At 32.8% G+C, this 16288-nt stretch overlaps 1 protein-coding gene across 1 annotated transcript; it reads left to right on the top strand.

Moving 5' to 3' along the window:
* Nucleotides 1–14492, top strand: LOC7477081 (alpha-L-fucosidase 3). Its single transcript, XM_002314554.4, has 5 exons — nucleotides 1–377; nucleotides 12895–13104; nucleotides 13210–13379; nucleotides 13668–13938; nucleotides 14055–14492. Exons 1-5 carry the CDS (start codon nucleotides 131–133, stop codon nucleotides 14321–14323), a joined length of 1167 nt encoding a protein of 388 aa, XP_002314590.4. The 5' UTR covers nucleotides 1–130; the 3' UTR covers nucleotides 14324–14492.
* Nucleotides 14493–16288: the final 1796 nt, after the last annotated feature.

Here is a 16288-nt window from a genome sequence, read left to right as displayed (position 1 = left end):
TATCTGTCTAACGTTCTCATTCGGCACACCTCATGCTTGCAACCCCACCTCCCCTACATAAAGTTATGTACAACAGTATCCTTCGACTCCCAAATTACCAGTTTCTTCTACAATCTGATAATTAATAGTAATGGAGCTGCCCAGCTCAGTCTCTGTCGTCTCTATCTTTACTTTGTTACTTATTTCGACGGTGCAGTGGGTGGCGTTTGCCACTTCTCCATGTCATTTCCCAGCAATCTTTAACTTCGGAGACTCAAACTCAGACACCGGTGGATTGTCTGCAGTCTTTGGCCAAGCTCCTCCTCCGCATGGAGAGTCTTATTTCCACCACCCCGCTGGACGTTACTGTGATGGCCGCCTCATCATCGACTTCATCGGTACTTCCTACTTTTCTTTATTCTTACTCCTGATCCTAAGAAAAGAAAAGAACTTGCAATATTTATAACCTATAGGTGTGAACTCCAGGAATATTTAGGAGTAGAATAGATCTTGAATCATTTATTATCAATCTTGCATACAAACATATATATGGAGGTTAACTGCTACAATGTACTTCATTGATGATTTGGGGCCTGCTGTCTATGGAGGTTAACTGCTACTTAATTAAAGAGTTGGAGTTAACTCTCTGACAGCATGCATTCTTTAGCAGGTTTTATTCATGTTTAAGATAATTAAATTATACATACATACGAAAATACATAGAGTTTATTTTATAAAATATTATTAGATATAAATTTATTATCACTGAATGATTAACGATGATAAGTAAGATTTAGATGTACGAGTTTTGTCAAAATATTTAGGTTTCTTTAATCCAAATTCGACTAGAAACCAGGTATATAATTTTCCTTTTTAAACATCAATATATTTACGATTGGGCAGAATTTTGATGTAGAGATTAAGGTGAGATGACAGTGAAGGTAGTTTCTTTAAGAATTTTTTATTTAAAAATATAATTTTTAAAATCAAAATATTTTAAAAACAAAGTTAGAAAAAAAACAAGAAATAAAACTGCCAAAAAAAAGAATCAGATATCGTACTGCGTGTAGAAATGAACACGTGAACTTAAAACTTACCAGTACTCTAATTGTTTAATTAAAAGTAATTGTCATCCATTAATTAATAAACCTAGAAAGACGAGTCCCGTGGAGAAAAGTAAAGAAAGAAAGAACACAGGAAGGAATAAGCTAGGCTTAAAGAAAAAGAGAGGAACAGGGGGGACAAAGATATATATGCCGCAGAAAATAACCTGACGTTTCCTGGATCACGTGAAGAATGGTCTGGCAGACATCATTATTGTTTTTTGTTTTGCCTTTGGAAGGTGGGCGGCTGCAGTATCTGAACGAAACCCACCGACGGTCCGAAAGGGTTAAATAATTAAACTAGTTTGAGAAAGCAACACCACGCTAGGTAGCTCCATCATACAACTAGCTATAGCTATGGGTCAGGCACCCCATGCACAAACGCACATTCTGACGTGATGTTGATAACTGTTGTTTACAACTGTTATTAGAATATCGGTTATTAACTATTAGAGGAATTCATATTTGGAAAAAAAATTTAGGAGGCCAAGAAGAAGTCATATTAAAAGAACCCTACTTAGAAAAATCCTTAAAGAAGTCGAGGAGAACCTATGTAAGAGCTCATAAAAAAAATTTAAAGGGTCGAGCGGAATCATAAAGGAGACCATACTTTAAAAAATTCCTAAGATATTAAAGGACTCATGGAAAAACCAATGCTTAGAAAATCTTCTAGAAGGCTAGAGGGAATCTATACTTAAAATTTTTTTAAAGAGGTTAAGGAGAACCATGGAGGAGCTCGTACCATGAATAGTTGTTCCTGATGATTGCTTGAGTCACGGAAGCCCTTTAAAGAGTCGAGCTAATCAGAATTTGTACTAGAGAGTGGAAGACCTATAGCCTTCCTAACGATGGTGTAGGGGCATGAAAGCCCTTTATTAGAGAGTAATCACAATAAAGAGAGATCTGAGATCATACTTAGAGATATCGTGAGGTCTAGAAGTTCTATTAGAGAATCATACAAGTCTAAGAATGCATTGGAGAACATGAGATCCGAGATCTATCCCTAGAGATGGTATGAGGGTCAGAAGCCCTACTAGAGAGTCGTGTCAGTTTAAGACTGCACTGGAGAGCAGGAGATCCGAGATCAATCCTTAGAGATGATGTAAGGCTTAGGAGAACACCTGGAAAGTCGTGCTCGTCCTAGACTGCATTAGAAATAGGAGATCCAAGATCAATCCCTGGAGATGGCGTGAGACCTAGGAGCCCCACTGGAGAGTCGTGCTAGTTTAAGACTGTACTGGAGAGTAGGAAATCTGAGATTAATACATGAAGATTATATAAGGACTAGAAGCTCTACTAGAGAGTCGTGTTAGCTCAAGTCTACACTAGAGAGCGGTAAATAAAAAGTTTATGTCAGAGACACAATACTTTTATTTTAGAAATAAACTTTCATTCCTATCGAGGATAATGCATCCTTAGGTGATATGAGTGCTAAGCACAAGGAAGATCTTTTCCTTCCATATCTTGAAGGTGGTAGGTATTTGTCTTGATTATCCTGATAACTTTGAATGAGTCATCTCATTTTGATTTAAGGGTGTAGCAAACTTTTAGGATACACCATGGGTTGAATCTTCTTAATTCTTCCTTGAGCTTTCATTCCTATTAGGAGAATGATTCTGCTTGGAAGGTCTTTCATGTTGGTTATCCTTGTAAAAACAGAAAGGTCTATGCTGTAGCATACTTGTCTCTTGCACCTGTATATAATTTTTTATGACTTGTTTTACTTTGAGCAATCTTCTGTCTGGTAAGACATAAACTTTCTACATAGAGCACACTTCTTTACCTCACTTATCAAGACCTTTAAGACCACTAGTTTAAGCAACTCTTTCACTTTGAGCATTTCCTCATCAAACCTTTTCAAGTATACTCGCGTGGATTCACTCTCCAACTAAGTAACACCAAATAACCTCGTTGAGCTTTTCTTGACGGGTATATTAGTGCTAAAATGTGTCTCTATCTTGACATGGAGGTCATTGAACCCTCCAATAGAGCCTAGCTCTAAATTGTTATACTAGGCATGCCTAGACCTTTTAAAGGTTATGGGGATGATCTTACACATCAAATCGCTATCATGGATGACCAGCTTCAAGCTACTACGCATGTTTTGCATATGCTCTCTCAGGTCGGCGAGGTCATCATAGTTGTTTAGGTTTATTTTTCTAGAAATATAGTCCTAGAGGATTTGAGTATTCAAAACTCAGGAGAGCCTCCCACTTGATGAGGTTTATCAATATTATTTTAGAAGTGTTCAAATACAGACTATCTCTTAATCCTTTATTAGTTGGGATCTAAGAAGCCCAAGGAGTTTGGCTTGGAACAACGGGTTCGGTAACTGATGTCAATCTCATGGTATCCAATAAAAGTGCGTCTAGAGTGCCCATTCTGAGCATAAGTATGGCGCGAACGACCTTTTAAGGCATTTGACAGGCATTGAGGAAAAAAAAATACTCTTCTAAATGTCATTTCACCCAAACTTCTTCGAGTAATGCAATTTTCTATGGGTATTAAGAGCGGTCGAGGGCGATGACACTGAAGTTTTGTGTTGTTAAAGGTGCTAAAACTTGCTAGGGTGCCAAGGCTTAGTTTTTCCCTTGGGTTACCAACACAGCTTGAGTAAAGACTTGCACCTAATTGATGAATTATTGAGAATATAGTTGGACAGAAGTGCTTGTGGTTACAGGTAGATCTGTCACACATTCTACCCTAAGTGTGTCTTGGTTGTCTTCCATGAAATAACCTAGAAATGTAAAAAATGAGTACTAAGGCGAAACTAATGGTTTTTTTATTATTATTTCCCACAAACAAAGCCAATTAATGATATTTTAAAATTCAAGATGCTTGGGAATAAAGCTTATGTAGTTGGATAATAAGTTGATCATTTAGTTCTTGCAATCTGATCCATTATTTTTAGCCAAAGTAGGTGGTAACTTGGTGTGGGAAGCCAAAACGGGTGGTTACTTGATGTGGAAAGCCAAATATCATTAAAAGGTCTCATTTAGTAGATGTGAGGACTTTCATATGCTTAAGAACTTTTGTAGAGAGGGAGAAAATAATGATATTTTAGAGAAAAAACTTGGAAAATATTTATGCAAATATGTAGAAAATAGAGATTGACAACTTTTATCTAGGTGATTCATGGGGTATTTATAGTTCATAAATCTTGTTCTTTTGTTTGAGTAAAGGGGTTGAAGAGTAATTTTTCCTTCATAACATTAATAAGAGGTAAATATCTCGTACATATATATTAATAAGGGATAAATATCTCCTATACAAATATTAATAGGATGTAAGGGTGGTAGGCCATGCGAGATTTTTTTTATACACCTAAAGTGTAGGGAAAATGAGATCCAAAATCTATTTAGTTAGTAAAAAATCTTTAGGAATTTGCATGAGGTCTAAAAAAATCAGGTTTAAAGTGTTGGGTTTAGACGCGTGTCTCGAGCCCATTAAGGGCAAAAAAAAGCTCAGACTCGTTGCTTGGGAAACTACTAATAAATTGTTGTAAATAATGAAGACTATTTCAAAAGGTTTTTATCTCCCATTGGAAAAATAAAAATTTTATCTAGTGTTTATATAGTGAACTTTGATATGGAAAATGACCAACAAGGAAAAGATAGTGGGCTCATACACATAAAATTGAGCCGAGCAAGAGAAAACCCTCTGATTGCACCCCTGCACGTGCGAGACAACACCTATACTTTCTGAACCTTTTGTCTATTGAAACCATAATTTTTTAAACACTTAGAATTAATTTTCTAACAGTCACAAAATCCTAACAACTATTTTATTTTAAAACTTTTTTAACAACTACAACTCTTTAATTCCCTAACAATTTTTTTATTTTTTAAACTGTTGTAATAACTCTTTAATTTTTTAATTTATTTTCTGCTTTGTTTTTACATGTTAGTAGCCTATATATATCATGCACTCTTATAGTCAAAGTGTGCTAAAAAACCATAGTGTTTTTTTTTTGTGTTTGCAAGGCTTACTAGTATTTCCTTTCAATCTTGGTCTAGCTATTTCTGTAACCCTCATTTTAGAGGAGGAATTTGTTGAATCCTGGATGGTAGTCTTATGTTGAGGAAATATCCTTAAGGATAATGTTCGTATACGCCTTAAGTTATATTTTGTTTTTATTCTTCATTGTATTTTTTTCACAACTAACTTAAGGATATTTGAGTAACATGGATGGAAACACTACTGCCGACAACATTGTTGCCCTTGACAATGTTGTTATTGAGAACTCTGCAGTTATCATCTCTATTGTCGCTAACTTTGCTGCTGCTGCCGCCATTGTGTCATTAGCTAAGCCATTCCTTGATATTTCAAAGATTGAGTTTTTTGGTAGAGAAAACTTCAGAAGATGGCAAGAAAGAATTTTTGGTGTCCTTGACATGCATGAAGTTGTTTGGGTTCTTACCGATCCCAAGACCAATGACAATGTCGAAGCATAGACACATGAGAACAAGGTTTGTAGACACGCCATTTTAAGCACTCTTTCCAATTAGTTGTGTGATTTATATTGCAGCTATAAGGAAGCGAAGGAGATATGGAGCAATATGGTGACAAAGTATACTGTCGAAGATGTGAGAAAACAAAAAATTGTCATTGGAAAATTTTACCAATGGGAAATAGTGGATAATAAAGATATTAAAACTCAAATTAATGAATATCATAGACTGCTAGAGGACATGAAAGCTGAAAATATCAACCTTCTTGAAGGATTCATTGCTGAAATATTGATCGAAAAACTACCCAACTTATAGAGCGACTACAAGAAACAACTCAAGTACAAGCATAGACAATTATCTTTAATTGATCTTATCACCCACATCGTCATTAAAGACACAAATAGAAAGGAGTTGCAAGTTACTAGGAAAAGGGAGATGACCACCAAAGCAAGCTTAGTGGAACGGAGTTCACATTAAAAAATGTATGACCATAAATTTAATAATAATAATAATAAGTCCAATGGTAACATTTTTCCAATATGTTCAAACCCAAACCCAACAATTTTAAGAAAAAGAGAAATTGTTTTGTGTATGGCAAATTTATCCACCATGCACCTCAATGCTGAAATAGAAAAAGAAACAACAATCCTTCTAAAACTAAGGTCAACATGGTTGAAGGAGAAGACATCACTATTGTGGTTGTTTCTCAAGTCAATATGGTAACTAATGAGAAAAATTAGGTGGTAGAATCTGATGCTGCTAGGCATATATGTGCAAATAAAGAATTATTCTCCACTTATACACCTTTTAAGGATGGAGAAAAAGTGGTTTACCTTGGAAACTCAAGAACTACAAATGTTCTTGGTAAAGGCAAAGTCCTGAAATTGACTTCAAGTAAGATGCTGGCTTTGAATGAGGTGTTGCATGTCCCTAATATAAAAGAAAATTTGGTTTATGTGGCTTTGTTGGGAAAATTTAACATTAAAATGTCATTTGAATCTGACAAGATTGTAATGACTAAGAATAATATATTTGTGGGGGAAATGATATTGTAACCATAGACTTTTTATACTCAATATTGCTAATGAAATGAATGTTAATGCATCTTCTTCTGCTTATTTGCTTGACTTTATTGATTTATGACATGCTAGATAAGGACGTGTTAGCTTATCGTATCTTAAGAAAATGAATTCTCTTGGTTTAATTTTTTGTTTAAATTATTTATCTATGAATAAATGTGAAATATGTGTAGAAGCTAAAATTACTAAGAAAATATGTGCATCTATTAAAAGAGAAATTGAATTACTTAGCTTAATATACACAGACTTAGGAGATTTAAAACAGACTATGACTAGAGGATGTATGAAATATTATGTGACCTTCATAGAAGATTTGTCGAGATATACAAAATTTTACCTACTTAGAAGTAAAGATGAAGCTTATAACATGTTCTTATTATAAAAAGCAGAAGTAGAAAATTAACTAAATAAAAAAAATCAAACGAGTTAGATCTAATAGAGGAGGTGAGTATGTTCTTGTTGCATGTATGTGGCGTCGCAACGATTATCCTCCTAGATCGAGAATGGTATGGGTAGAAAGGACAATGAATTCTTGTTCTTTATTAGTAAAAAGACGAAATGAGAGTCGCCACCTAATATTTTGGTCACTAGGAACCCTAACTGGTCTCAGAGTTCGGGTAAGGGGATTGATTGCGTAAAAAAAAGGTTTTAACACCCTTAATACGTCTTACCTAAGATAAGTTGTATTATTTATTTGTCTGATATGAACTAAAAAAATGTTGTATTTCTAACTGTTGGTCTGTTTATGATTAAAGAAAAGACCTCCCAAGTAAGGAGATTCTTATCTTATCAAATTAGAAACCTAATCGTTATAATGTAAAAAAGAAAAAATCTTTTTATTACTATCACGAATATGTCCTACGTATAACTTTATTATCTCGGATACTAACGAAAAACAAAACAGATTTTTTTGTTGTTTTTCTATTTAATATCAGAAAAACATCTTACATATAAGTTTGTAATCCCACATATTAAAAGGAACAAAAGTAATTTTTTGTTATTTTTTGAAATGTAGGTTAAGTTCTGATGACTTTAATAAACTAGTTATTAAATAAAAAAAACATGCCAAATAAAAAAAAATATTCTTTTGTGACTTTTTAATATGAGGAAATTGTATTTTTAAGAGACTTGACATATGCAAATTAAAATAAAAATTGTATTTTTGAAGGAAAGAATTTTTGTGTTATTTTTTTGTGCGAGAAACTGATTTGTTTAATATAAAAAAAAACACCTCGCGTGTATGTCACAATTTCAAATATTAAATATGAAAGGGTGAAAATATGGAGAACTCAAAATTAATTGAAAAAATAATTTAACGACTAAACTATGACCTTGTTAGGCAAAACACAAATAACATGTTTTTATCAAGCTATTTGAATCATGATGTCATTTCAAAATAAATTATCATTTATCGACTCAAAACCAAACAATTCCAAACATCCACAAAAAAATTATTAATGTCACCTACTTTGTTTAAATTTCATGCTAATCCAAATAAATCCATACCGACCTTAACACAACTCATGCGCTAATATGTAACATCCACAAAGTAATCACAACCCTAAAAATAAACTTATAATTCAACACAAGTAATCAAATTATTTCAAAAATCCAAACACAAATCAAACCAAATTAATAGTCCAAACATTACGCAAAATAGTAAGTATTTGATTCCAAAAAAATCACAATGTTATAGCAATTTATCAAAAAATAGTTTGAGTGTATAGATCGACTTTCCAAGGCGTTTATCGAGTAATTAAAGTCATGAGAACTTGGTCTATATTTCAAATCGACCAGCTCGTTCCAACGAACACTGACTTTGAGGAGAAATCCTTTCCTAAATGAAGGTGATGTTATTTTGATCGAAAAAATTAATTTTGTTTCCTTAATAATACGTGGGATTATGAACTTATACGTAAAACATATTTCCTATATTAAATTAAAAAACATCAAAAATATATTTTGTTTTCTGTTGATATATGAGATTATGAACTTATACGTAAGATGTATTCCTGATATTAAGTTAAATGATAGTTCATATTATTTTTATATTGGCGTTAGAATAGTTAGGTTTTTAACCTAATAAGATAAGGATCTCCTTACCGAGGAAGACTTTTCTTCAACCATAAACAAACCAACAGTTAGAAAACATAATATTATTTTAGTTTATATCAGACAGATAAACAATGTAGCTTACCTCATGTAAGGTGTATTATGAGTGCTAATACATTTCCTTTACGCAATCAGTCTCCTTACCTAAACTCCAAGACTAGCTAGGGTTTCTAATAACCAAAATATTGGGTGGCAACTCACATTCCCTCTTTGTACTGATAAAAGATAAGAATTTCTTGTATTTTCTTCCCATACCATTCCCGATCCAGGAAGATGATCGTCACGACGCCGCACACGCGCAACAATTCTAATGAATGATTATTGTGAATAGGAAGGTAAAATACATGAAGTTACTCCACCTTCTTCACCCGAGTTTAATAGGGAAGCCAAAACAAAAAATAGAACTTTAAAAGAAATGATGAATGTTATGCTAGTTAGTTCTTCAACACCTGATAATTTATGGAGTGAAGCTATTTTATTTGTATGTCATTTACAAAATAAAATTCCTTATAAGAAAATTGGTTTAACACCTTATAAATTATGGAAAGATTATTCTCCTAATTTAAAATATCTAAAAGTGTGGGGGTTTCTAGTTAAGGTTATGTTACCTGAACAAAAAGAGACAAAGATAGGTTCAAAAACTTCTGATTGTATGTTTATTGGTTATGCTGAAAATAGTGTTGCATGTATGTTTCTAGTTTTAAAGAGTGATGTGCTAGATTACAATACTATTATTGAAGGAAAAAAATGCAAAATTCTTTGAACACATTTATCCATTAAATGAAAAGATTTCTCATGCACCTATTAATGATAATAAAATTGATGAAACTCACATTAAGGAAGTGAGAAGGAGTAAGAAACAAATGAAAGAAACTTTTTTTTTAAATGATTTTTTCACTTATCTGGTAGATAAGGATCCAGTGACCTACTCCTAAGCTATCTTTTCTTCTGATTTTTTTTTTTGGAAAGAAGTAATTAAAGTTGAAATTGATTCACTTTTATAAAATCAAACTTGGAAGATTGTTGATTTGCCCTCAGGTGCAAAACCTATTGGTTGTATATGGATTTTTAAAAGAAAAATATTTTCCTGATGGTTCTATAGATAAATACAAAGCAAGATTAGCTACAAAATGTTTTACTAAAAACAAATATGGATTATTTTGATATATTTTCACCTGTAATTAGAATTTTTTCAATTCAAGTGTTAATTATTTTAGCTTCTATTTATCACCTCTTTATACATCAAATGGAAGTTAAAACGTTTTTTTTAAATGATGATCTAAAAGAAGAGATATATATGTTACAATCTAAAGGTTGTATAGTTCCTGGTCAAAAGAATAAAGTTTGTAAGTCGAAAAAGTCTTTATATGGCTTAAAGCAAGCTCTTAAACAATGACATGAGAAATTTGATCAAGTTGTTTTAAGTGATGGTTTTTCTTCAGTTAGTGTGGATAAATGTGTGCATATACTATGATGCTAACACTCAATTAAAAAAAATAAAGGTGAACCGGTTTCTCAACTTAAGTATGTTTAGATTATTGGGAGTCTGATGTATTTGATGAACTTCACTCAACTTGATATAGCAGACACTATATGTAGATTGAGTAGATATACATAAAATCTCAATCATAAGCATTGGATGACAATAGTCTGACTAATGAAACATTTGAGAGGTACCATAGACTATGGTATTTTATATAGTGGATTTCTCGTTGTATTAGAAGGATATAACAATGCTAATTGTATTTCAGATTCAAATGAGATTAAATCCACTAATGGCTATATCTTTATTCTTGGTAGTGGTGTAGTGTCTTGGAAATCATCCAAGCAAAGTTTAATCGCTCGATCCACTATATAGTCAACATTTATAGCTTTGGAATCAATATGAAATGAAGCTAGTTGAGGAATTTCTTAACTGAGATTCCAATTGAAATGAAACCAACACCTTCTATATCCATGCATTGTGATTGCCAAGTAGCAATAGCCATTGCTAAGAATAAATCTTTTAATGGTAAAAATTGACATATTCGATGAAGACATGATGTTGTAAAATAACTGTTAAAAAATGAAATCATTTCAATTGATTATGTGAAGTCAGAAATGAATTTGGTCGATCCTCTGACTAAACCACTTGGCAGAAAGATAATATTAGAAACATCAAAAGGAATGAGACTAATGCTTAAGTAAGAAATCAAAATGATGATAACCTAACCAATGTGATTGGAGATCCCATGAATTAGGTTCATATGAGTAATAACATAGTTATTTATGATTTTGTAGCACTATAAAACAAGTCATTTTCTATGATGTGAGAATAATGCTAATCTGCAATTGAAGAGAGGATGAGCTACAAAGTTTTTAATGAGTTCCATGTTCCTTATGAATAGTGTTCTAATTACAATGTACATTTTATAGAATCACCTATATGAGTGTGGAGTGGGGTCGGTCATATAAGATACTAGCAAAATCTCTAGAGCACTCATGAACAACTAGGCACGCGCATGGCCTATTAAGCGCAAAATCGAGTCAAACAACAAAAAATTATGGGGGTATAATGTGAATGGTGAGATACCTAACTTACAATAAAAAAAAAATTATTCATAGAAATTAAAAAAGTTTCACCAATAATTTAGTAAGTTAAATCTCATTCTTTAAATGATTTGATTCATAGTCTAAAAGACACTAGAATAGATTAGATACATTATACTCAATAGATAGAAATCCAGCATGTATATTTTTATTTCAAAATTCTTTTGAAATATGTGGGGGATTGTTATAAATAATGAAGATTATTTCAAAATATATTTATCCTACATTGAAAAAATAAAACATTTATCTAATGTTTATATGATGAACTTTGATATGGCATAGTAACTAACAAGGAAATAATAGTGAGCTCGAGCGCATAAGATTGAGTCAAGTAAGAGAAAAATCTTTAATCTCACTATGTGCGCGTAAGATAATACCTATACTTTATGAACCTTTTTGTCTGCTGAAACCATAATTTTTTAAACACTTGGAATTAATTTTCTAATAGTCATAAAATCTTAACAATTCTTTTATTTTAAAACTTTTTTAATTGCTACAACTCTTTAATTCCCTAATACCTCTTTTATTTTTTTTTAACTATTGTGACAACTCTTTAATTTTCTAATTTATTTTATGCCTAGTTATTACATGTTAGTAGCCTATATATACCATGCACTTTTATAGTCAAAATGTGCTGAAAAAATCATAGTATTATTTTTCTATGTTTGCAAAGCTTACTGATATTTTCTTTTGATCTTGGTCTGACTATTTTTTAGAGGAACTTGTTAGATCCTGAAAAATAGACTTGTGTTAAGATCAAAAATATCCTTTAGAATAATGTTTGTATATTTCTTAAGTTATAATTTGTTTATGCTCTTCATTGTATTTTTTTTTACTACCCATTTTAGTTTTGAAATTTTATAGTTATACAAACAAATCCTTAAAGTTGTCTTTTCTCTTACAACCTTCGTAGAACTACATGGGTAACAAGTACGATCCGATGCTTGAATTTAAAAATAAACAACCATGTCATTATTTATCCAAATTAGAAATACTATTACATTATTATTATTATAAAATAAAAATTAAAAAGCATGATATGATAATTTCTTTTTTATTCACTTCCATATTAAATACATATAACGATATATGAAAATATGATAAATGGATAGGGAATGAAAATGATTAAAGTATTTTAGGAGTTAGGATAAATATTTAATAGAAATAAATTACTGATAACTTTCTTTAAATGAAAAACAACAAAAAGATTAATTAAGAATATCCTGCTAGGCCATCGGTTTGGCCCATAAGCTTCATCTCAACTGGCATTATGTTGAGTTGATTGTACCCTGTCAGGTATATTTGCCATGCACCTGAAAGCTGTGTGGTCGAGATATTTATCACAATACAAAAATAATTCTGCTATAAGTTAAACTGTTTAATTTTAATTGAGTGATTCCATATATATATATATAACAATCAAAATAATAAGAAAAAAGATTAATCACTTTTTCGTTGTCTAACCATGAAATCAAAAGAAAGAAATAAAACCAAAATAATTTGTTTCCTTTGGAGTGCCTTATATTTATTGATAATTAGACTAATACTGCTGACATTAATTCTTTAACCATGAACTTTCAGCGAAGAGCTTTGGACTACCATATCTAAGTGCTTACCTTGATTCAGTGGGTAGCAACTTCACTCATGGAACCAACTTTGCAACGGCAGGATCAACCATTAGACCCCAGAATTCAACTCTCCATCAAAGTGGCTTCAGTCCTATTTCCTTGGATGTTCAATGGAACGAATTCTATGATTTTCACCGCAGATCCCAGATTATCCGTAGCCAAGGTATATATATATATTTGTCGACACGCATACTGATAATGTCTCTGTGCAGTACCTTTTACATTATTCAATCAAGAACATGAATCCGAGTTAAGTTATTTGGTGCAGGTGGAGTTTATAAGAAATTGTTGCCGAAGGCTGAAGATTTCTCTCATGCTTTGTACACATTCGATATTGGTCAGAATGATCTTACCAGCGGTTATTTCTCGAACATGACCAGCAGTGAAGTTAAAGCATATGTCCCAGATGTGCTCGACCAGTTCAAAAACATTGTTTCGGTTAGTATATTTATGCATCTGCTTGAAGTTAATTTTATCAATTGTTGTTGTGGGGATGATAAAGGAGAGGAGACGTAAAATTAATATGTTTCTAAAACAGTTTTATAATACTTTCAGAAGAAAAAATATAGCGAAACATGTTAGTTTTGTCTCTATTTTTTCTATCTTTTATATTTCATCTTTTATGTACGAGAGAGTAACGTTATTTGAAGTTTTTAGCATGCAGAATCAGAATTTAAAACTGGTTAATCTAAAATAAGTGTGCTTGGTTGATATTTAAATTCACAGTACATATATGGTCAAGGAGGAAGGAACTTTTGGATTCACAATACAGGTCCATTTGGGTGTCTAGCTTATGTCTTGGAGCGCATTCCAATCTCAGCTGCGGAGGTGGATAAGAGTGGATGTGGGACTCCATTTAATGAAGTGGCTCAATATTTCAATCGTGGATTAAAGAAGGTTGTCTTCCAATTAAGGAAGGAATTACCACTGGCTGCAATAACATATGTTGATGTTTATTCAGTGAAGTACAAACTCATAAGCCAAGCAAGAAAGCACGGTGAGGACAAGTTCAGTCAACGCATTCGATATCTTCTGTGTTTCTCGTTTTTATTTTATGATTGTTTTTGAGAAATTAATATATTCTTGAAAATGTGAGTTAAAATAAAATCGCAGGGTTTAATGAGTCGTTAAGAGCTTGTTGTGGGCATGGTGGAAAGTACAACTACAACAGGCAGCTTGGATGCGGAGCAAAGAGAACTGTGGGTGGCAGGGAAATATTAGTGGGTAAATCCTGCAAAGATCCATCCGAATGGATTAGTTGGGATGGGGTGCACTACACACAAGCAGCTAACAAATGGATCTTCGACCGGATCGTGGACGGTTCCTTTTCCGATCCGCCAGTTCCATTGAAGATGGCATGCCAGAGGCAGCCAGTCCATTGATGTGTACTCTCTCAGGAATTGGTGGCTCGTTCATTTTTAATGTTTTTTTCTTTTGAATACAATCCAGAGAGTGAAAATGGATGGAGAATTATTATTTTTGTTTCGCCGTGATTGGATTTTTAAGATGAGTTAATTAATTAAAAAAGACAAGCAAAACAAGTTAACGTGAGAGATTATTGGTTATTTGGAGAAGAGTTTCTTAAGCTCAAGGAGTAGGTTTAATTTTTTTTTCCCTTTAATAAATTAGATTTTTAGCTTTAAAAATAGAAAAAAATTAAATCTTGATTTAAGTTATCCCTATCAGATTTGAAAAAGATGTCACACATGTACACATGGGAATCTCTTTCCATCAGTATTTTCAATATAAAGTATAATATAATATATTAATTCTATATTAATAAAGAAAAACGTTCCCAGATTTGAAAAATTGAATTTGTAGAGAAAGCCTGGGATAGTGCATATCTAGATTCTGTGGCTTCGAACTTCAGCCATGGAGCCAATTTTGTCACCGCTGGGCCAACCATCAGGCCTCAGTTATCTCTCCCATTTCCTTTGACGTTCGATACTCAGTTTTCAATAAAATATCCGTAGCCAAGGTGATCGATGCCATCTGATGCATATCTCTAGTTCTTACTTCTTACAATTAATGTTTTGGAAAAGGAAAAGGAAAAGGAAAATCTGAAACTATTTCTGCTGAATAATGTGTGAGACAGGAGGGATATTTGAGACTTTGCTGCCAAAGGAGGCAGATTATTTCTCCAAAGCCAGCTTGTACACCATTGACGGTGGCCAAAATGATCTCACTGGTGGTTACAAGCTTAACATGACCACAGAACACGTCAAGGAAAATGATCCCAAAATGTTAAGCCAGTTCTCCGGCATTGTCAAGGTGAGGCAAGCCGGAATCAATGGATCACCATTTCTCTCTGTATACGTCAGTTAATTCATGTTTATACGCAGATTCTCACCTTCTTTGATTTGATTATAATTTATATACGGGCAGCAAATTTATGCTGAAGGAGGAAGATGATTTTGGATAACATAACACTGGACCAGTGGGGGTGCCTGCCATGCTCTTTGGACAAGCTTCAAAGCACAGATAAATATGGGTGTGGCAGCCCATTCATTCAATGAAGCATCTCAGTTTTTCAACCAAAAAATAAAAGAAGCTGTGGTTCAGCTCAGGAAAGATCTTCCCCGGGCTGCAATTACTTGCCTTGATGTCTATTTACTCTAATCACCCAAGCGTGGTAAATATATTTAACTATATAGCTTGGCTCCAGAATTTTCACTTAATAATAGTTATTAAGTAAGACTTCGTTTGTCTCAGCTTTGATTCAAACACATATTTTAATTCAGCCACTAAAAACTAAAAATATTATTTTTCACAAAAACTACCACACTGTCTAAACTCTGAAGTACGTAGATGCTATAATTAATATACATAATTTTTAAAGGGCAGGATTCGGACAGCCTTTTGTAGCATGTAGCGGTCAATGTGGGAAATATAAGTATAGCAGTGCGAGAAGATGTGGTGATAGCTAATTCATGCGAAGATCCATCAAGATCACTACAGAGCATTGGCAGTTCTATGTAAACCACAATGTAGACATTATACAATTACTTAAATAGATTACCCATTTTGCCCTTGACAAAAGCACTCCTATTGGTTGCCTTCACAACAAACAGGGGTAACATTGTCATTTTATGGGATATAAACGTCAAATGTATACTTGTCGGAGGGTCTAGATCTTATATCTAAAAAGGTCATATAGGGTTTCAGTTTTTCTATATACAAATCTATTTGCAGATCTTAGATTCTTTGTTATTTGAGGATGAGATACCAAAGTTTTAGCATCTTGAAGTGTTTTAGTGGAAAAGAAAATAGCTAAATCTGTGCATGTGGCGTTTTAGATGATACTTTGTATGCTTGCAATATGCTATGGGGGATAAAAAAAAATTAAC

Source organism: Populus trichocarpa, chromosome 10 (assembly GCF_000002775.5).
Source record: "Populus trichocarpa isolate Nisqually-1 chromosome 10, P.trichocarpa_v4.1, whole genome shotgun sequence".
In the NCBI taxonomy this organism is placed as follows: domain Eukaryota; kingdom Viridiplantae; phylum Streptophyta; class Magnoliopsida; order Malpighiales; family Salicaceae; genus Populus; species Populus trichocarpa.
This window is presented reverse-complemented; position numbering and strand designations above follow the sequence as displayed.